Below are 25184 nucleotides of genomic sequence, written 5' to 3'. Positions count from 1 at the left end.
TCCACGCCTGCATAAAACAGCTCAACTCGGCAGCCTGCTCACAGGCAATCTACCCAGGCAGCTCCTGTGGGGAAAGTATGCTGCATGTGTGCTCACAAACACTGCCACTCCGTCAAACTTCCATCTTCTTCAAAGGGCTACACAGTCATTAGATATACAGGGGAAAAAAATAGCACAGCCCAAGAGAAATCTCGCACCCAACTACCTCATTTGCTATTTCACATAACTCACTCGTTACCAGTGTGATGAGGATAATGCAAGCCATTCTCCCTCCCATTGTCTTTATGTGAATTTTAAGCAAAAACTGAACAGGAGTGTTTGCTATGAGGATGTCCTGGTCTTTTGTCGTTTTTCTTTGTTTTTAAATACATTTTACATATTCTGTTAACATTATTGTAAAGAAGAAATAATTTCCCCTTTTTCCTTAGACTTTACAGACACTTCAGACTTTATTTTGCACATTGGGCAATGCTTTGTTAGGCTAAAAGACCTCAGTTTATAAGGTAAATTTGCATTCACTGTTCCACCAAAAGTCAAGTCTGCACAGGTTTTCATGTTTAGCACAAGCCCCTAGTGTTGAGGAGCAGCTGTTTTCACAAGGTTCGGTTCTATCAACAGTTTATTTAAGGCCCTCCAGACAGCACCACTTGTTAGCTCAAGGCTAACACTGCCTCTCACACACTTAATATCTTTAGGGGGTTCTTTAAATCCTCATAAAATCTGAAACCCTGATTCAATGTTACGTGTGGGCTCTTATTCAAAGTACTACTTTCTTTTCCTAAAAATTTCCGTGTGGTTACATAGCGAGCAGGTTTTAGTACTTTTTCCCCTTCATATGATAAAAGACCTTATCTAAAGCAACAGCTTCAAATATCTGCAATGTGTCCTGTGAATTCATTCAAGGGCTACGTCTGTCTGACACATTAGTTATGACTTTCCATACACCGAAGGGCAGTGAGTCAGTGCGGGTATAATTATAGTGGGGATGCATCTATTACTTTTTAATTAGTGACCTGGGGTTACTTTTTCAAAACATTTACTTTCGAGAAATAGTCCTTTGTTTCACTCTGTCTCTGTAGTTCTCTTGAAGAGAAGTCTGGATTAGGTTGCCTGAAATTTACCCTAAGCAGGTTTCAATGGTATATTAGTCTGTCGTGTTTTTTTTTTTTTTTTTTTTTGCTTTTACAGAGAATGGGCATCAGACCTGTGAATCTATAAATCAGATCCTTCAGCAACATTGAGCCCTGAATAAACGTCTATAGTTTTTTTTTATTTTTTAAGTTTAATACTTTATCTAAAGCTTAAAAATGCTTGAAAAAATATTATATCCTTGCAAAAGAAATCAATACAAGTCCATGAGAAGGTATTGAGGAGAGTTACATTTCTTATAAAATGTAATGTCATCCTGAAAAATAATTTCATCACATTTTTATTTGGCTGAGTGCGGTCTGCCCAATGTCCCAGCAACATCTGGTAGCTGAAATTAAAATTGGCTCTGTTCAGGCACAAACTGAGGTTCACAGGGTACAATCTGCTTTTGGGTATGGTTTGGAGCCCATGAATCAAAGGACGCAAGTTGATATATTCTTGTAAATAATTATCGAGATGGCACCAAAAGTTTGCATCACAAGGAGTAATAGGTAAACTTTAGTACAACACTGCTAATTTTGCATTTTAGACGGTCACACTCTAGTCACTATCACACATGCGCTGCATCTCTCAACGTTTCTAGATATAGCTGTTGCAGGTGCATTTCAGAATCCAAATGCCTGAAGCAATCTGGACACATGGACATTTAACCAGCCAGCTCCCTAGCACAAAGTCTGCTTGATTTCTAATTGTACCCATGTGAATATAGTACGAGTAATTCTCAAATGAATTCACAGTGAACAATGTGCCCTGCCTTAACTAGCACCACGGTGAGACGGTAAGAAACAGCAACTTGGGACAATGTTCCAGCCTAATTCTTTTAGCATTTTCCAGAGTGAAAAACAGTTTAGAAAAGCAAAGGTTTACAAGATAATAGTGCTTCGACATGTGGGTTGGGGATGATTCCACTGGCAAAAAGCAGGGAGTGGGGGGCAAATCTGGAGGAATGTGAATTAAAGATTGCCAAGATTTTCCTTGGGATTTGCATTGGGAATTACAAGGGTAGACAGGACTAGGAATGAGTATATCAGCTCACAAAGGATGGGTCATGCACAAAGTGAAAATAAGAAGATTAAGCTCATTTGGACATGTATGATGGAGAGATACTGGGTATATTGGGAGACAGATATTGCTGAAGAGCGAACTGCCAAACAAGAAGGAAAGAGGAAGGGCAAAAATGCCATAAGATGCAAACATCTGTTACATTAGTGCTCTGCATTTCCCTCTATGTTTTCCTGTTTTACCGAAATAAGTGTCAAACTCTTTTTTTAGACCTTTTTTTCAATGAAAACTGTCTCCTGCCTGACCTCATGTATTATAATAGTAGATTTAAATATTAAACTTCTAGAGAGAAAGGCTTGAAATATATAAAAATTCTACTTTTTTTTCTAATATGCCTGTGTATAATACAATTGTTTATATTAGGGAATGAGGGGTATTATATTTATGTATATATATATGTATGTATATATATATATATATATATGTGTGTGTATATATATATATGTGTGTGTATATATATGTGTATATATATATATATATATGTATGTGTATATATACATCACACCAGGCAAGACCCCAGGTGCAGGCTATGTAAAGATGCCCCTGAGACAATCCAGCACATAACAGCAGGGTGTAAGATGCTAGCAGGCAGGGCATACATGGAACGCCATAACCAAGTGGCCGGCATAGTATACAGAAACATCTGTGCTGAATACGGCCTGAAAGTCCCGAGGTCAAAATGGGAGACGCCCCCCAGGGTGGTGGAGAATGACTGAGCTAAGATCCTGTGGGACTTCCAGATACAGACGGACAAAAGGGGGATGGCTAACCAACCGGACATAGTGGTGGTAGACAAACAGAAGAAGACGGCCGTAGTGATAGATGTAGCGGTTCCCAATGACAGCAACATCAGTGAGAAGGAACACGAGAAGCTCGAGAAATACCAAGGGCTCAGAGAAATGCTCAAGAAAATGTGGAGGGTGAAGGTAACAGTGATCCTGGTGGTAATCGGAGTACTAGGTGCGGTGACTCCCAAACTAGGTGAGTGGCTCCAGCAGATCTCAGGAACAACATGGGAGATCTCTGTCCAGAAGAGCGCAGTCCTAGAAACAGCTAAAGTACTGCGCAGGACCCTCAAGCTCCCAGGCCTCTGGTAGAGAACCCGAGCTTGAAGGATAGACCGCCCGCAGGGGCGAGCGGGGGATTCTTTTATATATATAGATAGATGTAGATATATAGATATATATAGAGAGAGAGTGATCACAGTGTTATGGTCACCCGAACCTCACCCTCCATCTCCACACACGTGTAATAAGTGTAAAGTACAGTATGCTATGCACTGGTTGTTCAACAGCTGACCTTGTTTTCTTTCAACATCATTGGCACACTTCTGTGGTAATAAGTCATCCAAGGAATGCTTGGCAGCATGTTTCAGCAGCCAGGCTCTTGATGCAGATTTTTTTAATTGGCCTATAAATGATAAATAGCTAAATCACACTGTACCTTTGGTATTTTCCGAAGAATATGACAATCCGAGTAATGTTGATGTCCAGTCACAAAGTAGTGATGTGATGGAAGGCTTTGCAGGAAAAAGAATAGTTTGTCATTGACATTTCTGAATAACATCTGGTGCATACAGCTGCCTCCCTGACCGGTTGCCTTTTTTTTTTTGCCGTGTACGGATTATTTTTGGATGCTAATATTTTCAGCTCAGCAGTGTGCTGAATTTAAATCTGACATTCTCTGCGTCAAACTGTAAAGGGTTGTTGTGGTGAGTTTGTAGATATTTAGATTGCCTTTGATGTGCTTAGTCACACTTTGTTGAACTCCACAAATTTGATATTTCAAACAAATACATATCAATTTCACAGGCTCTCTGTAGCTCCCACAGAGACGTAGTTTCTGTTTGTTGCTCGGGATCATGCTGTGCAATGCAGGGATGCCTACTTTTATTGCAGCCTGCAGTACATAGCTATATTTAATAATTTGAAACTAGGAAAAAAAACTCAAAACAACAGATGAATGGCTGAGATTGTTTTGTCCTTGCATGTAGGCATCGGTCAACAATAAGCTACTAGGTATGTTTATATTCTACTGTCTTTGTCCTCAGGTTTACGTAAGACTGACGAGTATTTAAAATTATCTTATTATTGTATCATATATCTAAGTGACATCATACAATGTGTCACCTAGAATTAATCATGTGTCTGCATTAATAACGTGCATGCATGAATATATAAAAAGGCCCATTATACATGGAGAACTTTAGACTTTCTACTATATCAGTTTAAAAGAATGTTTCAAGTTGGCATCACAATATGAGAATGCAAATAAAAGCCTCTGCTCCCAATGTTTCATTTAGCAGTCTCAGAGAAAATGCAATCAAGCTGAAAGTCTTTGTGCCTTCTTTAGAAAGTAATTCATTTTTTTAGTATTATTTAATTTTTTTTAACCTTATACAGTAAGTAAAGCTACAGTGTATGGTAGGTCAACCTAAAATGGTCACTACAGCATTAGATCTGTTTAAGCATTAGTATTTTACCAGCGGTAGTTGGCATTTTCGCAAGATAATTAAAAAAAAGTCACACATGCTTTATTAACAGTGCATTATATTTGTACTTTATTTTGCTCATACACATAAATAGCCGGGAATTAAGGAGATGAGATTTTATATTGCATTCATTACATACCATACATCATTACAGAGGGATGTGTTTATGAAAACCTGTGGGGAGAAGAGGATTAGTGATTGGATTAAAAAACACCCAAACTTTAAAAATCCTGGAAATTAACATTAGAAATGTGACTTCAGCATTAGGGTCTCTAATACACTGCTCTATATCCCTCTCCATCTGTTTATCCATTCATATATCCATCTGATAACCCAGTTTATATGTGTGTAAAAATGCCTTTTTGATTCCAGGTTTACCAAACAGATGGTATGTACCAAAAATGGTAATTTTATTTGATTGTTTGATCAGTTCCCACGCTCAGCTATAGGGCTGAATGAAGTCTTATAACCCTTTCTACACGAGAACTGTGGATTAAATACTGTAGTTGTTGTGAATGCAGTTCTGTCCCGGGTTTTTGTTTTGTTTTTAACCATAAAAATCTGTACGTCTTTGAAAAACATTGTACAACTACAGTGTCTGTCATGTATTTTTTAACAAATGGAAAAAACATCAAAAGAAAAACCTACATATTTGACCACTATATTACTTTGGGGGGCATTATATTGACATGGTTTGAAACCACCTGTCTTTTCTATTCTGATTAGAGTTGTGGAGTGGTGTTGAGATAAGATGACAAGGAAATGTTGGCTGACATAAGTGAATATAAAAAAATAATGTGAATCATATGCTATTACATTATCAGTCACTAAAAGTCAATGTTTATATGTTTATTTAAAAGTTATTTGCTCCTTGTTTACAATTGACTACAAGCTCAGACGGCCAAAGGACACAAAATGTTTACAATTTTGGTGTTATTAATTTAGTTCACACTCATTTTGCTAGCAAACTGAATATTTAGAACAGTAAACCCCCAAAATAAAAATAAAAAACTAAGTACACTCTTCTTGCTTCTTTAGGCCTTAAGAGGATAAGTAGCAGCCAGACCTATCATGTCTATAAAAGCAGACGTTTTGGCAGCTTGCTGGTCTAGAGCATTGTGGGAAAATCACTCCAAGGTCAGATCATGCAATACTCAACAAAGAAATAAATAAAATATGTACAAACACCTCATACCAACTGCCAAGCCTGGAGGTGGAGAGGTGATGATTCGGGGCATTTCTGCAGCTGTAGCCGTAGGAGTTTGCCATGAATTCCTCTGTATACCAAAGTGTTTTAGAGTCAAATGTGAGGCCATCTGTCCAACAGCTACAGCTTCACTGAAACTGGCTCATGCAACAGGACAATGATCTTAAGTGCGGCATCAAATCTACAACAGAAAGTCTGAAAAAGAAAAGGAGTAAGTGTTGCATCGGCCCAGTCAAACTACAGATATCAAGTCAACTGAAATGCTGTGGTGGGATATTAAGAGAGGTCTTTAATAAACAAAAGGCAAAGGACTGTATGGAGTCCTATGAACGCTCTTTTTAGCATGTCTGTAACTGCTCAAGAAAAAAAAAGTTGCTTATTGTCCTGCAAACTGGTTTGAAAGAAAAGTACAATTTAGCCATGCTGGATGTGTGCTGGAGAAACACTGAGAAGAAATTCTGATTCTCCAATAAAACTGAAATATATCCCAGAAAATGATGTTAAAAAAAAACAAAACTACAGGATGGAATAGCTCATTACAGTGGTTAATGACAACTTACAGTTTATCTTTATCAAAAAAAGTCCTTCCTGGTATCCTCAAAATATAATAATCAGACTCTGTCATTGGGAAGAAGTGCGTAGACCTTGAAATTTCTAGTGAGTGTCTTCTTGATTGATATTTAGATTTAAGAAGGGGATAATGGCAAACAAAGTTTTTAAAATATGTATATCCCTAGTTCCAAAAAGGTTGTAAGGCTGGGTAAAATTCTAATAAAAATAGAATGCAATGATTTCCAAAAAAACACATCTTTTATGCACAAAAGACAAATAAAAGTAAGACATTTTAAGAAATAAAATGGCTCATTTTGAAATTGTTGGCAGAAACATGTCTCAAAAAAGTTCTGAAAGAAGTTGGTAAGCAGCCATGTTTATCCGTCTTCTTTTAACAACACTCCATAAACATCTGGCAACTGAGGAGACTGGCTGCTGCATTTTGGGAGAGGAATATTATCTCATTCTTGCTTTATACAGAATTCCAATTGACCAACATTTTTGGGTGTTCTTTGCCATATTTTTTGTTTCATGATATACCAAATGTTTTCAGATATTGAAAGGTCTGGAAGGCAGGCAGCTGGTTTAGCACCCAGACTCATCTACTGTAAAGCCAAACTGTTGTAATAGGTGCAGTTTGAGGTTCATAATCATCTTGCTGAAATATGTAAGCCATTCCCTGAAAAAGACATCATCTGGATGGGAGCATATGTTGCCCTATAACATGTATATACTTTGATGGGGCCTTTGCTAGATGTATAAGCTGCCAATTCCATAGGCACCAGTGCACCCCCATACTGCCAGAGATGCAGGCTTTCGAACTGAGTACTGATAATGAGCAGTTAACAAGATGTCCCCTCTCCTCTTTAATCTGGAGGATGTAATGTCTGCGTTTTCCAAAAAAGAATTTCAGATTTCATTTTGTGGGGCCACAGAACTGTTTTCCACTTCCTCACGGTGCATTTTCAATGAGCTTTGGCCCAGAAAGACAGCAGTGTTTCTTTATCATATTTACATATGGCTTCTTCTTTGCATGTCAGAGCTTTAACCTGCATTCGTGGATTGAACTGTGTTCACAGAAAATGGTTTCTAAAAGTGTTCCTGAGCCCATGCAGTGATTTTCATGACAGTAGCATGCTTGTTTTTAATGTAGTGCTGCCTGAGGGTCTGACGATGAGGGGGCATCCAATATTGATTTTCAGCCTTGTGCCTTCCACACAGAGATTTCTGAAGATTCTCAGAATCTTTTGATATTATGTACTGTGGATGATGAGCTGTTCACAGTCTTTGCAATTTTTGCATTAAGATACATTACTTTGAAATTGTTACATAATTTACAGACAGTTTTTTGGGGGGGCTAAACCTCTGTATATCTTTACATCTGACTAACTCTACCTGTCTAAGATGCTCCTTTATACGTAATCAGGTTACGGACCTCTTGCCAATTAGTTCCAGAGGTTCAGCCCAATGTTTCCATCCAGGACATAAAAAAGAAAAAAAGAAAAATCATTTGTTCTTCAAGTTCAGTGCCTTAGATCACTCAGTGTGAGATTATTTGAAGGGTACAACATTTAAATTCTGAGTTTTAATTTAACTTGGGTTACATTCATAAAAACGACTGTGTAGGTGATATCCCATTAACACAGCACTCAAAATGTAGGAGTTCAGAAGTAACTGATAGCTACATGTCATATTTAATATTATGTGAGAATCTTTTTCTACTTTTAGTATAACCACCTTCATCTCACGGTAGAGTCTTACTGCGTTTAGTTTGGTCTAATGTATCTTAGTCAGAGTGAGATCAAGTGATTAAAGATGAATATTCACACAGAGGATCTGTTTGATTTGCAGATATGTTTATGGCTTATGTTCAGCTGAATATTAAAAACTGTCCACAGCTGAATATTAGCATGGTCCCAACACTCTGGTGGCAGCACCCATATGAAAAAGATAATTAAAAATGATGATATATACTGGAGTTTTTGCATTAGTTAAGGTTGTTTTTGTAAAAGATTGTGGTCATAAAAATAATTTGATAAACATGCAATATTTGTCTATGAAAGGTTAATCACCTAACAAAATGTGCAAGGAAAAACAGGAAAGCCAATAAACACTGATCTTTACAAAGACACCATGCCTACAATGAGTTATTGTCTTTTACCGTAATGTTTAACAACACTGTCATTCCAATATATATCAGTAGCTATGCACAGCCATCATTAGAGGCAGATTTTCAACATATCTTGCAGATAAAGCACTGACAGCTGACACAGTTAGTATTCACAGGCAAAGCAAGGGAATTAGCTAATTAACTAACAACTAATAATGAGCTAATGTGCATTTAGTACTGCTGTTTGGAGGCAGTGCATGAAAAAGTATGTGTTACTTGTTGTTGCACTCATGCATAGTGCCTGACAATTTGAAAAAGAAAATTATAAAAAATATGCCACTGGTGTAATAGTTACAGTCTGCACTGTAGACCCGCTTGCTGTAGATTTTGCCATGTTGTTAGTGTTTTTCAGAGAACACAACAGGGAACACGACTGAATTAATGGAGTAATATAGATAAACATGACTTTTCTTTCTGTCAGTCAAGGGCTTTTGTTAATACTTGTCAATACTACGAATTTTAGACTCGATGCTGTGATGATTTCTGTGATAATGAATTCATGAAAATGATCCCTACTAAAAACCAAAGCAACCATTAAAAAGCACACAGGAAAAAATATTATAGTGTGAAGCTGCAATGCCTTCTTTCATGTCCCAGTTTTTATTGTCTTGCTTTTTCTTTTCTTTTAGATTGTACTAATGTAGTTTTTTTTAATATGCCACTATTTGATTGCCACTTTCAGATATAATCATGTTATTAAATATATTTTCAATGTGAAGTGATAGAGAAGACTGCAGTACTCCCTGGGCAATATATTTTATTCTATTCTCATATGAAATTCACCTCATCAACCAGAAGTAAACATCTGAGTAGCATTTGCATACAAAGTTTGCTGGTATTGGCTTGCTGTTACCAGAGTATGTAGCTTGTTGTGCAACTCCAAATTTTACTTTGAGGCTCTAATGGAATATAAAATAAAAACCTAAATGGGACACAGTTTTCTCTTTCCACCAACATACACCTGCCAAATACATCACATTTGTGCAATAGCAATAACACTAAGTGCAATACTCTTTTCTGGCATCGTTGTATTATACTCAATTGTATATAGCATTTGTATTCTATTTTATTCGATTGTATATAGTATTTTATTTTATTTTATTTTATTCTATTCTATTGTGTACAGTATCTCATAGATATATTATTCCAGTGTTTTTTCTCTAATTTTTCTATGCAACTTTGCACTGTCCACTGCTGTAACAAGACAAATTTCCCACACGTGGGACTAATAAAGGTTATCTTATCTTATCTTATTTCAGAACGAAGCATGCATCTGCAAGTGATGAGATGCTTGCACTTTTGTTTTAGGGACTTTGCGTAAGGAAAGTGCCAGTTTGTTCAACTGTATTCAAGAAAAGGGTATAGCAATATCTCCAAACGATGGATAGGTGGTAGTACAGTAAAATTATTCACATTTGAGTCTAGGGTTGTCCCTTTAACTGTATTTATTAATGCACATCTAATTAAGGGAACCCTGTGACACCAGCATATTTGTATTCTTACCAATGCTCTTTTCCTCTTTTTTCCATGTTCCAGAGCTGAGAAGCAGCTCGTGTGGAAACCCAGGAGTTCCACCCAAAGGCATACTGAATGGGACTCAGTTCAACGTAGGTGACAAGATCCGCTACCGATGTGTCACAGGTTATGTCCTTGATGGGCATTCGCTCCTCACCTGTGTCACCAATGCAGCTGGCGTGTCAGTGTGGGACTTCCCGGTGCCAATCTGCAGAGGTGAGGATATTTGTTATTTGAAATGAGTTACTAATTGCATGTGAGGTGAAGCTTGTCTTTTTCGAACTTTTTTTTTTCCATCTGTGCAATGTGACTGCGGGATATCATTGGGAATACTTGATTTTATCTACATATTCCCCCAAGAAACTGAAAATAAGTAGGTGATTGGTTTCTTTTGACTCCTCTCATTTGGTTTCCTCGAGTTGCTCAGTGTTAATTGCTTTTTAAAGATTGACAGTTTGATGGCTGTTTTGTCTGGGCCACAGATGTAGCAAAGTCTGGCACAAGTCCTCATTAGCGGAATAAATATATTTGCAATCTGATAGGAGGGAAAAATTTTAATCGTGTAGTGGAAGTTGATTAGAGTCTCCATGGCTCAAAAGGTTAATTAAATATTTATTCCTGTAGAGCAAGTAGCTTGTATATGTTAATACTGTTAGGAGGAGCTGCATATCCACTTGGTTTGTGCAGCTGTATGTGGGCTATATGTTGCTGCTCTGTAGTGACTGTAGGTTTTTTATCCATTTATCCATCCATCTATGATTTATGTAGCAAATATGAGCACCCTATAGGCTATGAGGAAGCTTCTCAGTCAGTTGTCTAATCACTGTAGACTACATAAATTCTCCAAATTGCAAATAACACGAACCTATTATTTATGAGCGAAGAGCAAGAGCCAAAATCAATTTAAAGCGTTAAGATCTTTTAGAACGAAGAGAAGAAGAAGAAAGCGTATCCGTTACGACTCAGTAGCCTTTCTGACTTTTCCAGAATTTCATGTTTTTTATTCTGTTTCCTTATTAGAAAATTCCCAGTACGTATAAAATAAAAATGTTCCCCGAATTCAGAAAGTTGCTGTACATCTTTAATTTGCCTCACCAAGCTCTTCTACTCATACACCATCAACATAATGATGCTTTTTATCTGACAGTTGGTTGATGAATGACTGACTACTACTCTTCACATTATGCAGTTTACCCCTTTCTGTGAGAGCTGTTCCCAGACTGACATAAATAATCCGCTCTTACATATGTAGAAAGCCGCTGTGGTGGTGTGACGTGCGGTAGGAATTGTAGGTCACATTAGACTTTCAAATCTGTCAAATGATTTTGACAGACAGGTCATAAAAATCTTTCAATTTTAATCTTAATTTTTATTTATTATAATGAGCTACATTTGAAAGCTGTATTTAATTTTCAAAAACAACTCAATTACAATAATAACTAATATGTAGAACCATTGATGAGAGATTTGAGAGAACAGAGGAACAGAGACTTCAAAGTCACTTCTTTCAACACCACATGAAGCAAATGATTTTCTTTTCCCTAATGACAGCAGAGGCCACTAAAACACCACCGCCATTGTGCCTGCGCAGGCAGATATGGAGCTAAATGGACTTAAACTGAATGCTTGCTTGATCAGGGATATTATTGCTGAATTGATTGTCATTCAGTTTTGCAGCAGACTTTTCACTCCTGATTTTACTCTGCAGACTGAACCTGCACTCTGCTGACACACTGGACACTGAAGCCAGCAGCATAAAACCAGATTTTTAATGTCAGGCAGCATTTTCTCCAGGGACATGAACAGAAGTTGACAAGACTGTCTAAACATGGGACTTCCAGTTCCCGTTAGCAGAATCATTACCAGGGTGCAAGACTAGCTGCACAGCTGTGTGCCCCATTACGAGCACAGACACACTCTGAGATCGTGAGGGAGAATTCTACGATGCAATCTTGGATGTTAAGAATGAGGCAGATTTTCAGTGCTTTTAGAACAGTTTTCTACAGAGTAATGCATGAAAAATGTAATGTTGTGTTAAATTACCAGCACTTAGGAAAGCACTAGTTGATATCTCATTGGATATGGGTCCAATCCCGATATAAAAACCGGGATTTAGAGTCATTTTAACAAGCAGATCTAGTTGTTATTTATTTCAGCTCAGTTCCATTTTTATGTCTTTACTATTGCACAGATCAGTAGCGGTGCATTGGATTGCTAACTTGGCATCACAAAGCTAAGCGTTTTTGTATGTTGTATTTATAATATGGTGAAGGTTGTACATTTAGCTTTTCATTTATTTTTCCATGTTCCCTTTACCCCAAAGTTACATTTGTATAAGGAATATTATTTTGAGCCGGGGAAAATCTTTTATTTATTAATTCGTTTTTTAGAGACATAAAAAGACGTAGTTCACCATATGCACATAAATATCGGAGGAGGAGGAGAAGGATTACAGGCCATTCCTGTGTGCAGATTCCTGCTTTCAATGTAACATAATTATCTGCTTTTTTGTTGCCTTGCTGATGTATCAATATGCAGGCTTGGCTATTTTTTTTTTAAAGTACAGTACCTTACAAGGATTTACTGAATTAAAAAAACAAAGCTTCTGACTTCACTTTTCATCCTATAGTTTTCATTAGCTGGATGAAAAGTGTGAAATATTTGAATATTTTATTTTAATACATTGGTAATTTTAGATTACTGGGTCTAAGTCATTCAAAAGTAAAGAGTGAAGAAAAATAGTTATAAAAATGAAGCGAAGGTCTCCCCACTCCATCTGAATGTGAGATTCTAAGAAATCCCAAAGCCAGCAGAGCAAATTTGCTCATGCCAACTCATTCTACAGTGCAAGGCACAGCAAAATGAAAATGGCTCAGCATATGTTTGAAAAATGGCAAGCTTGGAGCAAACAAAAAGCTGCAGATGGAGGGCTCCTTTTCATTTAAGGATGGTGTTAGCTTCTATTGCCACAGGCCAGAAACATCGCTCCTTTCAGGCCCGGGCATTGCTTGAGCCACACTCTCTCTCGTCTAAATCCAGGCCGGCTCCTGTATGTGGGCAGATGGTCCTTTGATCTCGTTTCCTCAGAGATCCTGCCCTTTCTGCTCATCACCTATTGTTTCCCACTAAACACATGGCTACAGAAAATCTCTCTCCAATCCACTGTTCACCCCTGCCATCTCCCAACACCTTAGTCTTTCAACCAGTTCCCATCTGCTGTTACTTTCTCCCTCTCATTCACTTTTCTCCCAGTATTCTCCCTGTCTAACTTTCAGAGTCCAGCATGGTCAAACATTTATGCTTGTAGAACCCACAGAAATAATGATGATATGCATCTACTTGGGCATTTTTTGAGCTTGAGCAGCTGTGGCGCTGTCTCGAATTGGATGCTAGATGGGTGGGGAGGTAGAAAGTGTCATTTTGGCTGCACCAACCCTCAGCTGCACCTGAGTGGACAATCACCCCTCACAAGTTAGCTGCTACATGATTTTAAAATCAAACCAACATTGCAGCGCTATCACATTTTTAAACAGTTTTGGGGAAAATTCAGCTCTGTTTTCATTTGAGATAACAACGTTATCTAAAATCAAAATACTAAAGATGCAGTTAATTCATTCTTTGCTATAAGCTTATCTGTACTTCTCAGTTTGTAAGAGACTGTCTGACCCGAACAACTTCAACAACCGTCCGTCTACGGTTCCGTTTATACAGTTGATTACTGAGTTTTTACCGGGGAGACAGCGTAGGGGTTTCAGCCAAGTTTGCTTGAAACACAACACAAAGCTATCAGAACGTGCTGCACGGCTGGCTACATTGATTATAAATGTGAACATTATACCATACTATGAGGAATAGAAGACGGGGTTTCTGCCAGTGTATTACAAGCCCAGGGGGCTGCTAGGGCTAAGCATTTTTTTATGCAAGGCTAAGGATTTTTTAATAAGTTAGTTAATGTATCTTATTAACCTACTGTCGCCATTAGCTGTTTAACGTCCAAAAACCTATAAAGAAAATTTAAAAAGGAAATAAAGAGAAGCAGACATATGATTTAACCTTATACTGTTTTACCTGTTCCACTGATATCTGTCCACTAATCATGGATTTTGGCTTTAGCTGTCTTTGCTTTATCCAAACAACGATAATTGTGATTCAGTGCTCTCTTGGTGGCAAAAGCTGTAAAAGTGAAAAATAACTATGTCTTTCTCTGTGTCTCTGTTGCTACCTACTGATGCACCTAGGCCAGCAAAGCTCCGCTTTTCTGTCTATGACTCACATTGTGCGTTATCCAACCTTGCACACCCCTCCACCAACACCACCTGGATAAGCAAAATTAGAAAAGTGCAAGAAGATGACCAATACCAACCTCCAATGCAAATGCTGTGTGTAAAGATGGCTAATGAATCTTTGTAGAAACCAAATTTGACCAACATTAAACGTCATTACTTACGAGCGTGGAATTATCAGATATGAGAATATTTGCCTTAATTAAATTAAAATTGGTCACTGCAGTGTTAACCCTGAGGGCGCAACATAGAAGATGGAGAAAGTACCACAATTTTCTTTTGCTCAATATCTCTGCAAGTCAGACTATCAACACACTAACATCACATTTCTTTATTTCTGTTATTGAGATCAATAGAATTTATAGCTTAGACAATATGTAGCAGTTGCCAGATGTGAAGGAATCCCACAAAAAATTTTCATTCTCCATTTAGTTCCTATGAAGCTAACATATTGCTACGATAGTTATTTTTCCATATAGATCAATTAGAAGTATGTGTTTAGCAGCTAGCACTGCCTTTTTTAAAGCAACAATAATGTAAAAAACAGTCACAGAGAATCAGAGCTAAGTAGATATGAGTGGAATGGTATAAAAGTCAAAGGCGCTGAAGGATTGATGTAAAAGAAAAAAGAATAAACTCCAAGCAGAGAGGCTGTTAGATGGAGAATTAATGGCTATTCTAATTGTGAGTTACTGCTTCTCCTCCCAATTGCCCGTTTTTATTCCTTCAATCTAAATTGTCTCAGGACATTCATTAAACCAGGCAGTGAGACAGCAAACAGGGACAGCATGGCAACAGGAGAATATGGTCTATTGATACACTGTCATTCTTGCTGCCAGCAACTGTCTAACAGAATAAAAAATTAGGCCACAGAAAACCTTGCTTCTTTAAAACATTTTTGTGCCAAATAATGTGAGTAGATGGGACTAAACACAGTTCTTCCTGTCATACCTTTTCAACTCTCTACTATGCAAAGTGGGACTTGTCCACTTGCCCTTGGCAGGATTTTTCAGCCCAGCTGAGTGCTAGGTTGTCCTCTACAGTTGGAATTGATTTGAGAATAGCCCAGTATCTCCACCAAAAGCTGCTAAAACCCTAAAACACTAGTTTATATTTTAACCACTGTAAACGTCCATTGTTCGAAATGAATTGAGAGATGATAGAGCAGTACATTTTGCTAAAAACAAAACCGACCAAATCCTTTATATGCCTTGATATTTTCATTGGTGCTGTCATGTTTATTTGCTCGCTGAATCATACTCCACTTCTCCCATAATTCATTTTAAAATCTAAAATAATGGAGATGTGCACAGTAATGAAATGACCCGCAGAAATATCAATGATGGAATATCCATCGCATCTCTTCACCGATTATAAATCCTCTTCATATACCTCGACCCTGTTAAACATGCTAAACATGACTAGCAGCTGAGTAAATGCGAGACTTAGTATAGACATAGTAACTGCCTTTGCATTAACAGTGGGATTATTACAAAGGAAAAAACCTGAGGTAGTGTAGAAAATTATACATGAGTCCTTTCCCCTCTATCCGTGGGGGTGAATATTTCTAAGCAGAAAGACAAGTGTTGTATATCTGATCAAAGTCAAGGGGAGAGAGGCTTAATCCCTCCTCAAGTAGCATTAGATAGCTGATGCCGGGGATGTAAATGAGCTCAGCTAAAGCAGTCCTAATCCTCGCCACCATCTTTAAGGAAAAAACCCCCAAAAAAACTCTGTCACCTTTTTAAAAGCAAGAGATGCTTTTTCGTTTAATCTTGAGCATGCTCTAATGATTTGCAAAGGAACACATTCAGTGCCTCGTATGTTGATAAACCTTGTTGGCAAAGCGTATCTTAATTTCTTCCGTACATCCCAATGAAACACTGCCAGTAAATATTAGGAAATCAGTAAGGAATTATCCACTTGAAGCTTTGAGTGTTAATGACTTATAAATGTGGGCGTCTATCTGCCTACAGGAAGTCCTGTCCATAAATATTGGTGATTAATGTTGAATGATTTATGCCATGTTTATTCTTCAGGCCACAAAAAAAAGGCAAATTAAATCTTTGTTACTATCAGGTTCCCCCCCCCCCCCCGTTTTCTTCCTGCCACATCCCAAGTTGGATTATATTCAGCAGTGATCAGAGAGCATGTGTGTTATCATGGAAACCACTTCAGAGAAAAATCATAAGGCTGCTATTAAAAAAAACCCTTTGGATCCTGTTTTTATGTCCAGTGAAAATGGGATTTATTTATTTATTTTTTGGTAGGATAACCTTTCTCTATGATAATGTCAGTGATGCCATTTGCCACGGTGGCAAGCTCGAACATAAACACACCGCAGGGATGACAACACGCGGTTTCTGCTCACTGTAACCATGCACCTCAAGACCTAACTCAATTTACTGTTATCTACTGCGGTGTGACTTACTGCTGTATTTTGATATTTGATTGATTTATATGTCATATTTCATCGTGCGAGTCCCCTAGGTCCTGGCAGTTGTCCTATATAATCTTGGACAATTGTGGTAGATATATTCCTCCATGTTTGATGACAATATGAGATCACAAACATTTTTTTTGTACTGGTTGTGCATTTGCAATTTATTTACGCCATTTAGAGGTGGACCTTGGGGCATGCGACATGTGCTTTGCTTTCCTTTTTTACTGTTATTTTCCCCTGACTTGCAAATTGAGCATCTATAATATAGTTGTTTTGGTGTGATGAGATGTTTAGTGATCATTGTCAGCTGTTGAAAAGTTAAATTGTAATCCATTTAATGTCTGCTGCTTGAGCAACATAAAATCAAAGGTAGTGTGCATGTTAGAATGAAATTACCCAACATCCCCACAGGAATGAATAAAATTCATTTTCATCATGTAGATCAGATACCCATGTTGTCATTGTACCTCCTAATGCATCCCAAATACATGCAGTCAGTTTTAATGGATTTCACAAATACTGTTTTTATGCGGCCTTGTCAGACTCTCAAGCTTTTTGTGTGCTTATAATTTTCACCAATTTTATAAATAAATGTGTGGTCTAGTGGTCATTTCATAATAACTGTTCTTTTCTGTGTTATTGTTCAGTTTTATACCAGTCTGTGTAGCAGAAACACTTCCAGAGCACAATACTTTTCAGTGCCAGACACACTCTATAATCGACTGGTAAACAGTAAATGTTTTCAGACTCTGCTTTTGGAATGATGGTAGAAATGATACACATGTCCTCCATTATCCGTTCTGCTGGCCATTTTCCATAAGACGTGCTCAAATAAATACAGGCAGAAGCTGCTGGACTCGACATCTGAGCAAACCTCTAATATCAACTCTGACTAGACCCACCTCGACTGCCAATTCTTTAAAAATACTAGAAACTAAAGGACAATGCATGCACACACCACAGGCCTGAAAAATGGCTTCTTCCCCAGAGCTGTCAAACTGTTAACAAGGGACCCTGTCTACGCCGTCACTACAACACACACATATACAGAAATATACACATCCTGCCTCCTCCAGTGACTTAACTTTCTACCATGCAATATTCTCATTTGCATATTGCACCAGCTGAACTGTGTATTGAAGTCTTTACTGACTGAAGTTGTGCAGTATGCTCCTGTGCTAGACATTGTATTTTTTTGCACACGTAACTGCACTCTTATCTCCACACCAAATTGCACTCTTTAATGCAGGGGTAGGCAGTTAATTTTCCCACAGGGCCACACAAGAAACTGGGACTGCCTGTGGTGGGCCGCACTGCAGAACTGAGTTCGGTTAAGTTGGGGCTTCCACAACACGTAGCCCTGTGGGGAAATTAAATATCCACTCCTGCTTTAATGCAACTCAATAATACCTGTGACTTTTTTGGATTGTTTTTTATGAATTTTTGAAACTTTGACAGTGCCATCGTAATAATGTGGTACAGTCTTCCCCAACAGTGCAGTGTTAACATTTAGTTAAGTTCCTTATGCATTATTTCTGTTCAGGTTTTTAGTCATCCAGGTCATCTTAATCTAAGGAGCTTGGAAAGAAAAGTGTCTGGACTTCTTCAAGTTTCTTGAAGACATTTCACCTCTCATCTGAGAAGCTTCTTCAGTTCTAAGAGAACACCATTGCACAGTCATTGTTCTTAAGACCAAAGACTAAAACACTGTGTTTGTTAAATGCCTGTGGAATTTAACCATAGCTAACCAGAATATAATATTGCCATCATAGATACTATATGTATACATTCATCCAATCCTTATCAGGGACCTGTGTATATATACAGTATCGCTAAAAAATATCCTGCCTGTATAATAATATACTGAATTAGGCTTTACCAAGGATAATTATATGCTTAGACAGAGATTCACTGTTAAATTGAGGTAAACACTTTGCACCAAATACCTGTTTGACATTGACATCTTCTCTTATCTTTCTTTCAGTCTATGTCAACAAATCATAGCCCCATCTCATCTTCCACCATGCACTCTGATAGTAACCCATGCAAAGGTCATAGTATCACAGAAAGAAAATATTTACTTTACTTTTGAATTGCTGTATAAGAATTACTGTGTAGTAATTCTGATATAATTCTGAACTGAGGATAAAGAACTTTTCTGAAGCTTTCAGAAATTCTTGCAAGTTTCCAATAAACTGGAAAATAAAAGACGTGTTTTGTATTAAGCTGTAAGAATTCCTGAATCATTTTGAATTTGATTGAAGTGCCCACTGACTACCGGGGATGGAAGGAGCCTTCAGAAGCTCTCTAAGCCTTCCAGGATGTATTAAATTCAGTACTGAACACATTCAAAAACTCGCAACATAACTCATAATTATTGCCATCACCGCCACGCTAGAATTCCATTTAAAGGTGTGAACATCATGTAAAGTTACGAGAATAAATTCATCCCTTAAAGTGGAGTGCAGAACTTTAGCATATAAATGAACCTCCTTTATTCAAGCTCTTGCCAAACAAGTTCACACAGTACTGATTAAGCCAATCAACCTCAGGTAAATCACTTTGTGTTTTACATTATACTGGATTCTGTTGTCTGGGGCTATATTCCCACGCTGGTGCACCAGTACTGATGCATTTTAAATTAATCAGCAATGATTGCGACAGAGACTTAGCAGACTACAGATGTTGCTGAGGAACCAGTAGTGCGGCAACTTGGGAGCAAAGACTAGGTCTGAAATATCAGGGAAATCTTGACAGTGTTTATGTGATTACTGTCACTTCCAGTAGGGGGAGACAAAAATTCCAGCAGTCAAAATTAACTTTGTCTTTCAAAATCAAAAAACTGGTGTTATGATACTGTCAGCTGTGTCAGTGAAAGCTGGTATATAAATGACTTTGACAGGTTAACAGTAAGGTAGAAATCAGCATGTAGAAAACACGTCTTGATCTTAAAGATCCTATTATTAATGAGGCTTAGTTTGACATGTGAAGATGTTTGCGTTGAGGCCTGCTGGCAGAATCTTCCTCTAACATTTTCATTTTCCCCTTCCATGTCTGTCTTGTCTCTCCCCTGTCTGTTTTTGTTTCTTATAGAAACCCAATGTTTCTTTCACTCTTCTCTATACTCCTGTTTGTTTCCCTTCTCAATTATTTTTTTTCCATTACATGTCCTATACCCTCTTCCCTTCCCTTTCATTATCACAGGCTTTTCTGACACTTCCTCCTAGCTCTATTTTCTTTGATGGCCATGGGGATACTTTGTGCAGCCCTCCTGTCTATCATCAAGGTTAAAATATGATATTGCTCCTCTGGTCAGATTCAGAAGCACTTTAATATCATTTTAATTTCAGTCGATAGCAATTACTCCACAAGTCTGTGGGGCACTCTTTGGAATGTCATCTTAAATACATTTAAGAGATACGTCATATGCCACTCAGGGTAAGCTTTAGCATGATGGAGAGTATGATGACTTTAATCAAGATACAAATGTCTTTACAATTTTTTGGCATTACAAGGCTGCTGGCATTCAGCAAATGAGCCTAAACCAAGCTTACCTATTGGGATAGTCTACAAAGTCTGCCCTTGATATGAATCGTACATGTACAGTATCAATTTTCCAATTACTGGCCGTCTCATAAAGACTTTGATCAATTGCAGTAGCTCTGCTAATGTGTCAAAAGGACATGGATCAAACTAACAAGCAGCTCGTGCTCATGTCTGCACACCCTCCCGTTTTCATCTTCTTTCAAATTTTTATACATCAGCTTCCTTGTTCCTTGACCAATCATGTGATGCAGCATACAGGAATGTTCCAAGGCTGGCAGTTCTGACAGCCCAGTGTGGAGCACTGAGCCATCAAAGGTTTCAGCTGGCACAGCTGAGTGTCACATATTAGTCTTAAATGATGTGAAAACTGTGAAAGCCATGCCATCATTAGAATTCTTTAGGGAGAAGAAACGGATAGAGGGATAGAGGGGAGGGTGGTGAATAATAGCGAAAAGTGAGAGGGCTCAGAGGAGGGGAATGAAGTGAGAGATGGAGAGATATGAGAAAGAGTTGTGGGGGGAAAGGGAAACGGAGTGAAAGAGAGCGAGCCACTGTTATGGTGACAGCATTAACATTCAGCTGATGTGCCATGCACCCCACATTGGATTTTTCTTTTTTTTTTAACAGCGTTCTAAACTCTGTTTATGACCACTTTTTCTGTTTCTTTGTTTTTTTGACATATAAGTGGGGCTCAGAGGGAGCAGTGATGAAGACTGTCAGAGAAAGTGCAGGAGGTATTTAGGATATTACACCCTCATCGTGACCAAATTAGTACCCATCTAATTTGTAAATTATTCTGCTCAGTGCCACTCAACTAAATGTTTCATGATTCTTGCCCTCATAAACACAACACAGCCGACCTTTTAATCTTGCGATTCCTGTCATCTGCAGTCCCACAGTTGTGCTGAAATAAGCTCTACATTGTGAATGTGTAGAAACAATAATGAGTTTAAAGGGCCTGCACAGCTCCACTTGCTACTTCTATCAGTCCTTCTCTGGTTTGTATTTATCTGAGAAGACAGGTACAGATGTTTTATGCCTGCGGTCACATTTCCCTCATGCTGAACTTTGAGAAACAGGTCTAAAATAACCCAGTGACCATGTGTCTGTTCTTCTCTTACCCCTCCCCGACTGTTTTTTTCTCTTTGGTGACTGACAGCGGAGGACACATGCGGTGGCACCCTGAGGGGCTCCAGCGGGCTCATCTCCAGCTTCGATTTCCCCAGTGGTGAGTCCCCTAGCACTGGCGGAAGCGGAGGTGCTGGGGGCCTGGGCAGCAGCGGGGAGTGCAAGTGGACCATCCTGGCAGATCCGGGAGACACTATTTCTCTAGTGTTTACTGAATTTCAAATGGAGGAGAAGTCAGATTATCTGGAAATCGAGGGATCTGAACCGCCAACCATCTGGTGAGTTGACCTGCGTGGAGGAATGAGGGTGGGAAGTGCTGGTATTTCATCAAATGAGCATTTCGTTTTTTTATATTAAGAGTCGTACCATGACAGGTGGTGTGTACAGTATGTTTGGTGTTGACAAAGTGTTAAAAGAAAAGTGTCTGTGATTTGTGTGAGACAAGATTGTGTTAGTAGCATTGGATGTTGGGTTTCCACAAGTTTTAAGGTGTGTAATATATTTTCTAGAGCACATTATCTTTCTGCAAAGAAGAAGCAGGCTTTAGTATTAGAGTAAAACTGTAAAATCATGGCACATTTATTACTTTTATCATTATTCATTTGGGCTGCTAGTACAAAGTCGGGTTTTATTGACATGAAACTTAACTAAGTAATAAAACATTTTTTGTTTCTGTAGAATAATATCACATTTAGTCTTTTAGTAGGTTTTACAGGTCCACAGCTGCAGTTACAAACCCAGGCGTATTGTCTAAGGGAAAAACTCCCCAAAAATGGGCAAAGAAATACTGAGAGGTCCAGTAAATGTTTAGGTTTTGAAGGGGCAATTATAAAAATGAACAGAAAAGTAGAGCACCTGCATTTTAAACTAAAACAAGTCAGTGTGCTGGTCATTCTTCCCAGTCGGAGTTTTACTTTTTAAAGCTTTTTATTAAACCAGAAATAGACAAGAGTACAGTCAACAGTAGCTTTGTATAATAGTTACACACACACACACACACACACACACACCAGAAATACACAAATTAAGTAGACTATACCAATGTATGACATATAACCAAAACTTCATCACCAGTAAAGCCTAAAGCATCAATAAAAGTCATTGTCTAATGGGAAAAACAGGGGTAATAATACTCAAGCAAAACATTTGCAGCCTGAAATAATGACTTCCAAGTCATTTAAATTCATTTAGTGACACCAGCTCCTTAAGTTTCAGTTGAATTTGCAGCTGATTCCGCAAGGAAGGAACTGCAAATTTGAATACTCTTTTTCTGAATTCAGCGCAAGTGCGTGTCAGTAAGTAAAATGGGAGCAGACCAAGAATAGTTTTAAATCGAAGGATATACCAGTGGTAAGTGTTCCCTTTAACTTATAAGCCTATAAGCTTGTGTAAGCAGTGGCTGCTAAAATTCATCCACTGGCCTTAGCCCACACAAGCATTTTAAATACAAAATGGTTGTGCTGTGCTGTCGTACCGTGTGTGTGTGTGCGATGTGGCTCGTCTGAGGACCAGACGAGCCACATCACATAGCTCTGACAGTGACATGCAGAGGTGGGAGTGTGATGATATGGGGCTGCACAAGTATAAAAGGTGTTGGGGAGATGGCATTGATAGATGGCGCCATGAATGCTTGTGGATATAGCAAAATACTAGCTGACAAGATGACTCCCAGTCTCCAGAAGACTGGCAGAAGACGAATATTCCAGCATGATAATGATCCAAGCACACTGCCACCATCATACTAAAGTTTCTCTTTTTTAATATATTTTTGGGGGCTTTTAGCCTTTATTGAAATAGGATAGCAGAACCAAGACAGGAGAGCTGAGAGAGAGACCAGGGGAAGGCACACATTAAATGTCCTTGGGGGAGATTCAAACCCAGCCTCTGCATTACCCTTACGATATATGGATTGCCTGCTCAATTCAGTGAGCTAAACTGGCTCTGTACTAAAGGTTGTAAAGAATTAAAAAAGCAAATCTATGACCTGGCCTAGTATGTTGCCCTACTTAAACATCTAATGGGGTAACTCACAGAGAATGATAGAACAACACAACCTGACCCAGGAAATCTGACCCACCATAAATAAAGGCGGCCATATACTCAAAAAAAGAAAGATCTGAATGTCTGTAATGAACTTTTGCACTATTTTGCAGTCTCTGTTTTTCATATAGGTGATCTAAAATGTAAGCTTTAGTTTTACATACAAGCTAAAATGACACTTGGCACAACAATGGCATTTAATACAGTAATCTGAATCAGATCACATTTAATTCACTTTAAAAAAATTTCCAGCTGAGCAATTTTGTGCAATACAATGACTGGACAGTGTTTTATTATAAACAAGACAAAAATGATATGGGAACTGAGAATAAATAAGTTTAGACTGTAGCTGTAAAGACGGCAAGAGATTTGCAACTCAAAGTTTATTCCAAAGAGAGGTTGATGCATAGTAAGATGAAGCTGTATCGCCTCAAGATATTTTCTTAGTTCTTCTGATAACAACTGGGCTGCCTATTGACATCTTACAGCATGCAAAGGAACAAAGGTTTGTTATTTAGGATGCAGAGATTGTGAAATCCCAGGGAGATATAAGCTTGAAAATATAAATTTGGCCACTTGGCCATTTTTTGCTTATTGGTTATTCATTTTTGTTGCCATTCATCCCTCCCTTCTCTGCCAGCAACCAAAGAAATCTGTAAAAAACAATAAATAAGTGAACCATTTTACTGCTAACGAGTTAACAAGTTTAATGATACAGATCCAAGAAATTAGATCCCATATGTAAAAACAAAAACAAAACACTGGCCTCTGCCATCGGGGATTGTGATATTATTTATGGATAAGCTGATGGCAGTCATCAAGGTGATATTGGTCAATACAGATGTTCTGTTGAAACATCTGTGCACCCTTGTTTATATGCATAGTTATGCATTTTATAGATGCTGCTTTTAAAACAGCCGCGTGTTGGAAACATAGAAATGATAAATATGCCTTTAATGAATTTTCATAGACAGTTGTTGGGAAAATAAACGATTTTAAATATGCCTCATGGATCTGGAACGCTAAATAAATTCACAAATTTGCTGTTGCTGTAATTCAAATTGCACACGAATGAAAAATCTTTGACAGAATTTTGTTTAGACAGGATTTTTCTGGTTTTCTGTAGATGTTTGATGTAGAAATCACTCTAATCTGAAACAAGGAAGTATGAAATTGGTTTAACCCCTAACCTCAAGGCTAAGGTTATTCATCTCCTTTTTGTCCTGTGCGAATGGGAGAGTGCGCCTGCTTTATTTGATCCTGCCAGGCGTTAATTATAATTGGCTCAAAGAAAATCTAATCAATCATCAAGCTAGCGAGCTTTGTTGTCCCTTAGAGTTGTCATCCTGAGTCAGAGAGAGCGAGAGAGGCAAACACTGTGTCAGTGAGAGACCGAGTCAAAAAGAGAGTTGCTCTGGGTGTGGTGATGACTGCTAAGTATTGTATGTTGACGCAGCTAAGAAGAGCGTGGCAGGGAGCCGATACGGGATGACACTGATGTGTTTTGACAGGCCATCACGTAACCCTCTTCTCATAGGTGTAAAAGCTCCAATTTTAACTCTTTCACTGACAGAAATATGTTTCCTTTTTAAAGGTTG

At 38.2% G+C, this 25184-nt stretch overlaps 1 protein-coding gene across 2 annotated transcripts in view; it reads left to right on the top strand.

Annotated features, from left to right (window-relative positions):
• The window catches only part of LOC134635775 (CUB and sushi domain-containing protein 3-like), a 222914-nt gene that overhangs the window by 39531 nt on the left and 158199 nt on the right, over positions 1 to 25184 (top strand). For both annotated transcript variants that reach the window (XM_063485315.1, XM_063485314.1), the window contains exons 4-5: positions 10168 to 10362; positions 21578 to 21824. In XM_063485315.1, the coding sequence (XP_063341385.1) occupies positions 10168 to 10362; positions 21578 to 21824 (442 nt within the window). The remainder of the gene's footprint in view (positions 1 to 10167; positions 10363 to 21577; positions 21825 to 25184) is intronic.

This window comes from Pelmatolapia mariae, linkage group LG10_11 (assembly GCF_036321145.2).
Source record: "Pelmatolapia mariae isolate MD_Pm_ZW linkage group LG10_11, Pm_UMD_F_2, whole genome shotgun sequence".
NCBI lineage: Eukaryota > Metazoa > Chordata > Actinopteri > Cichliformes > Cichlidae > Pelmatolapia > Pelmatolapia mariae.
This window is presented reverse-complemented; position numbering and strand designations above follow the sequence as displayed.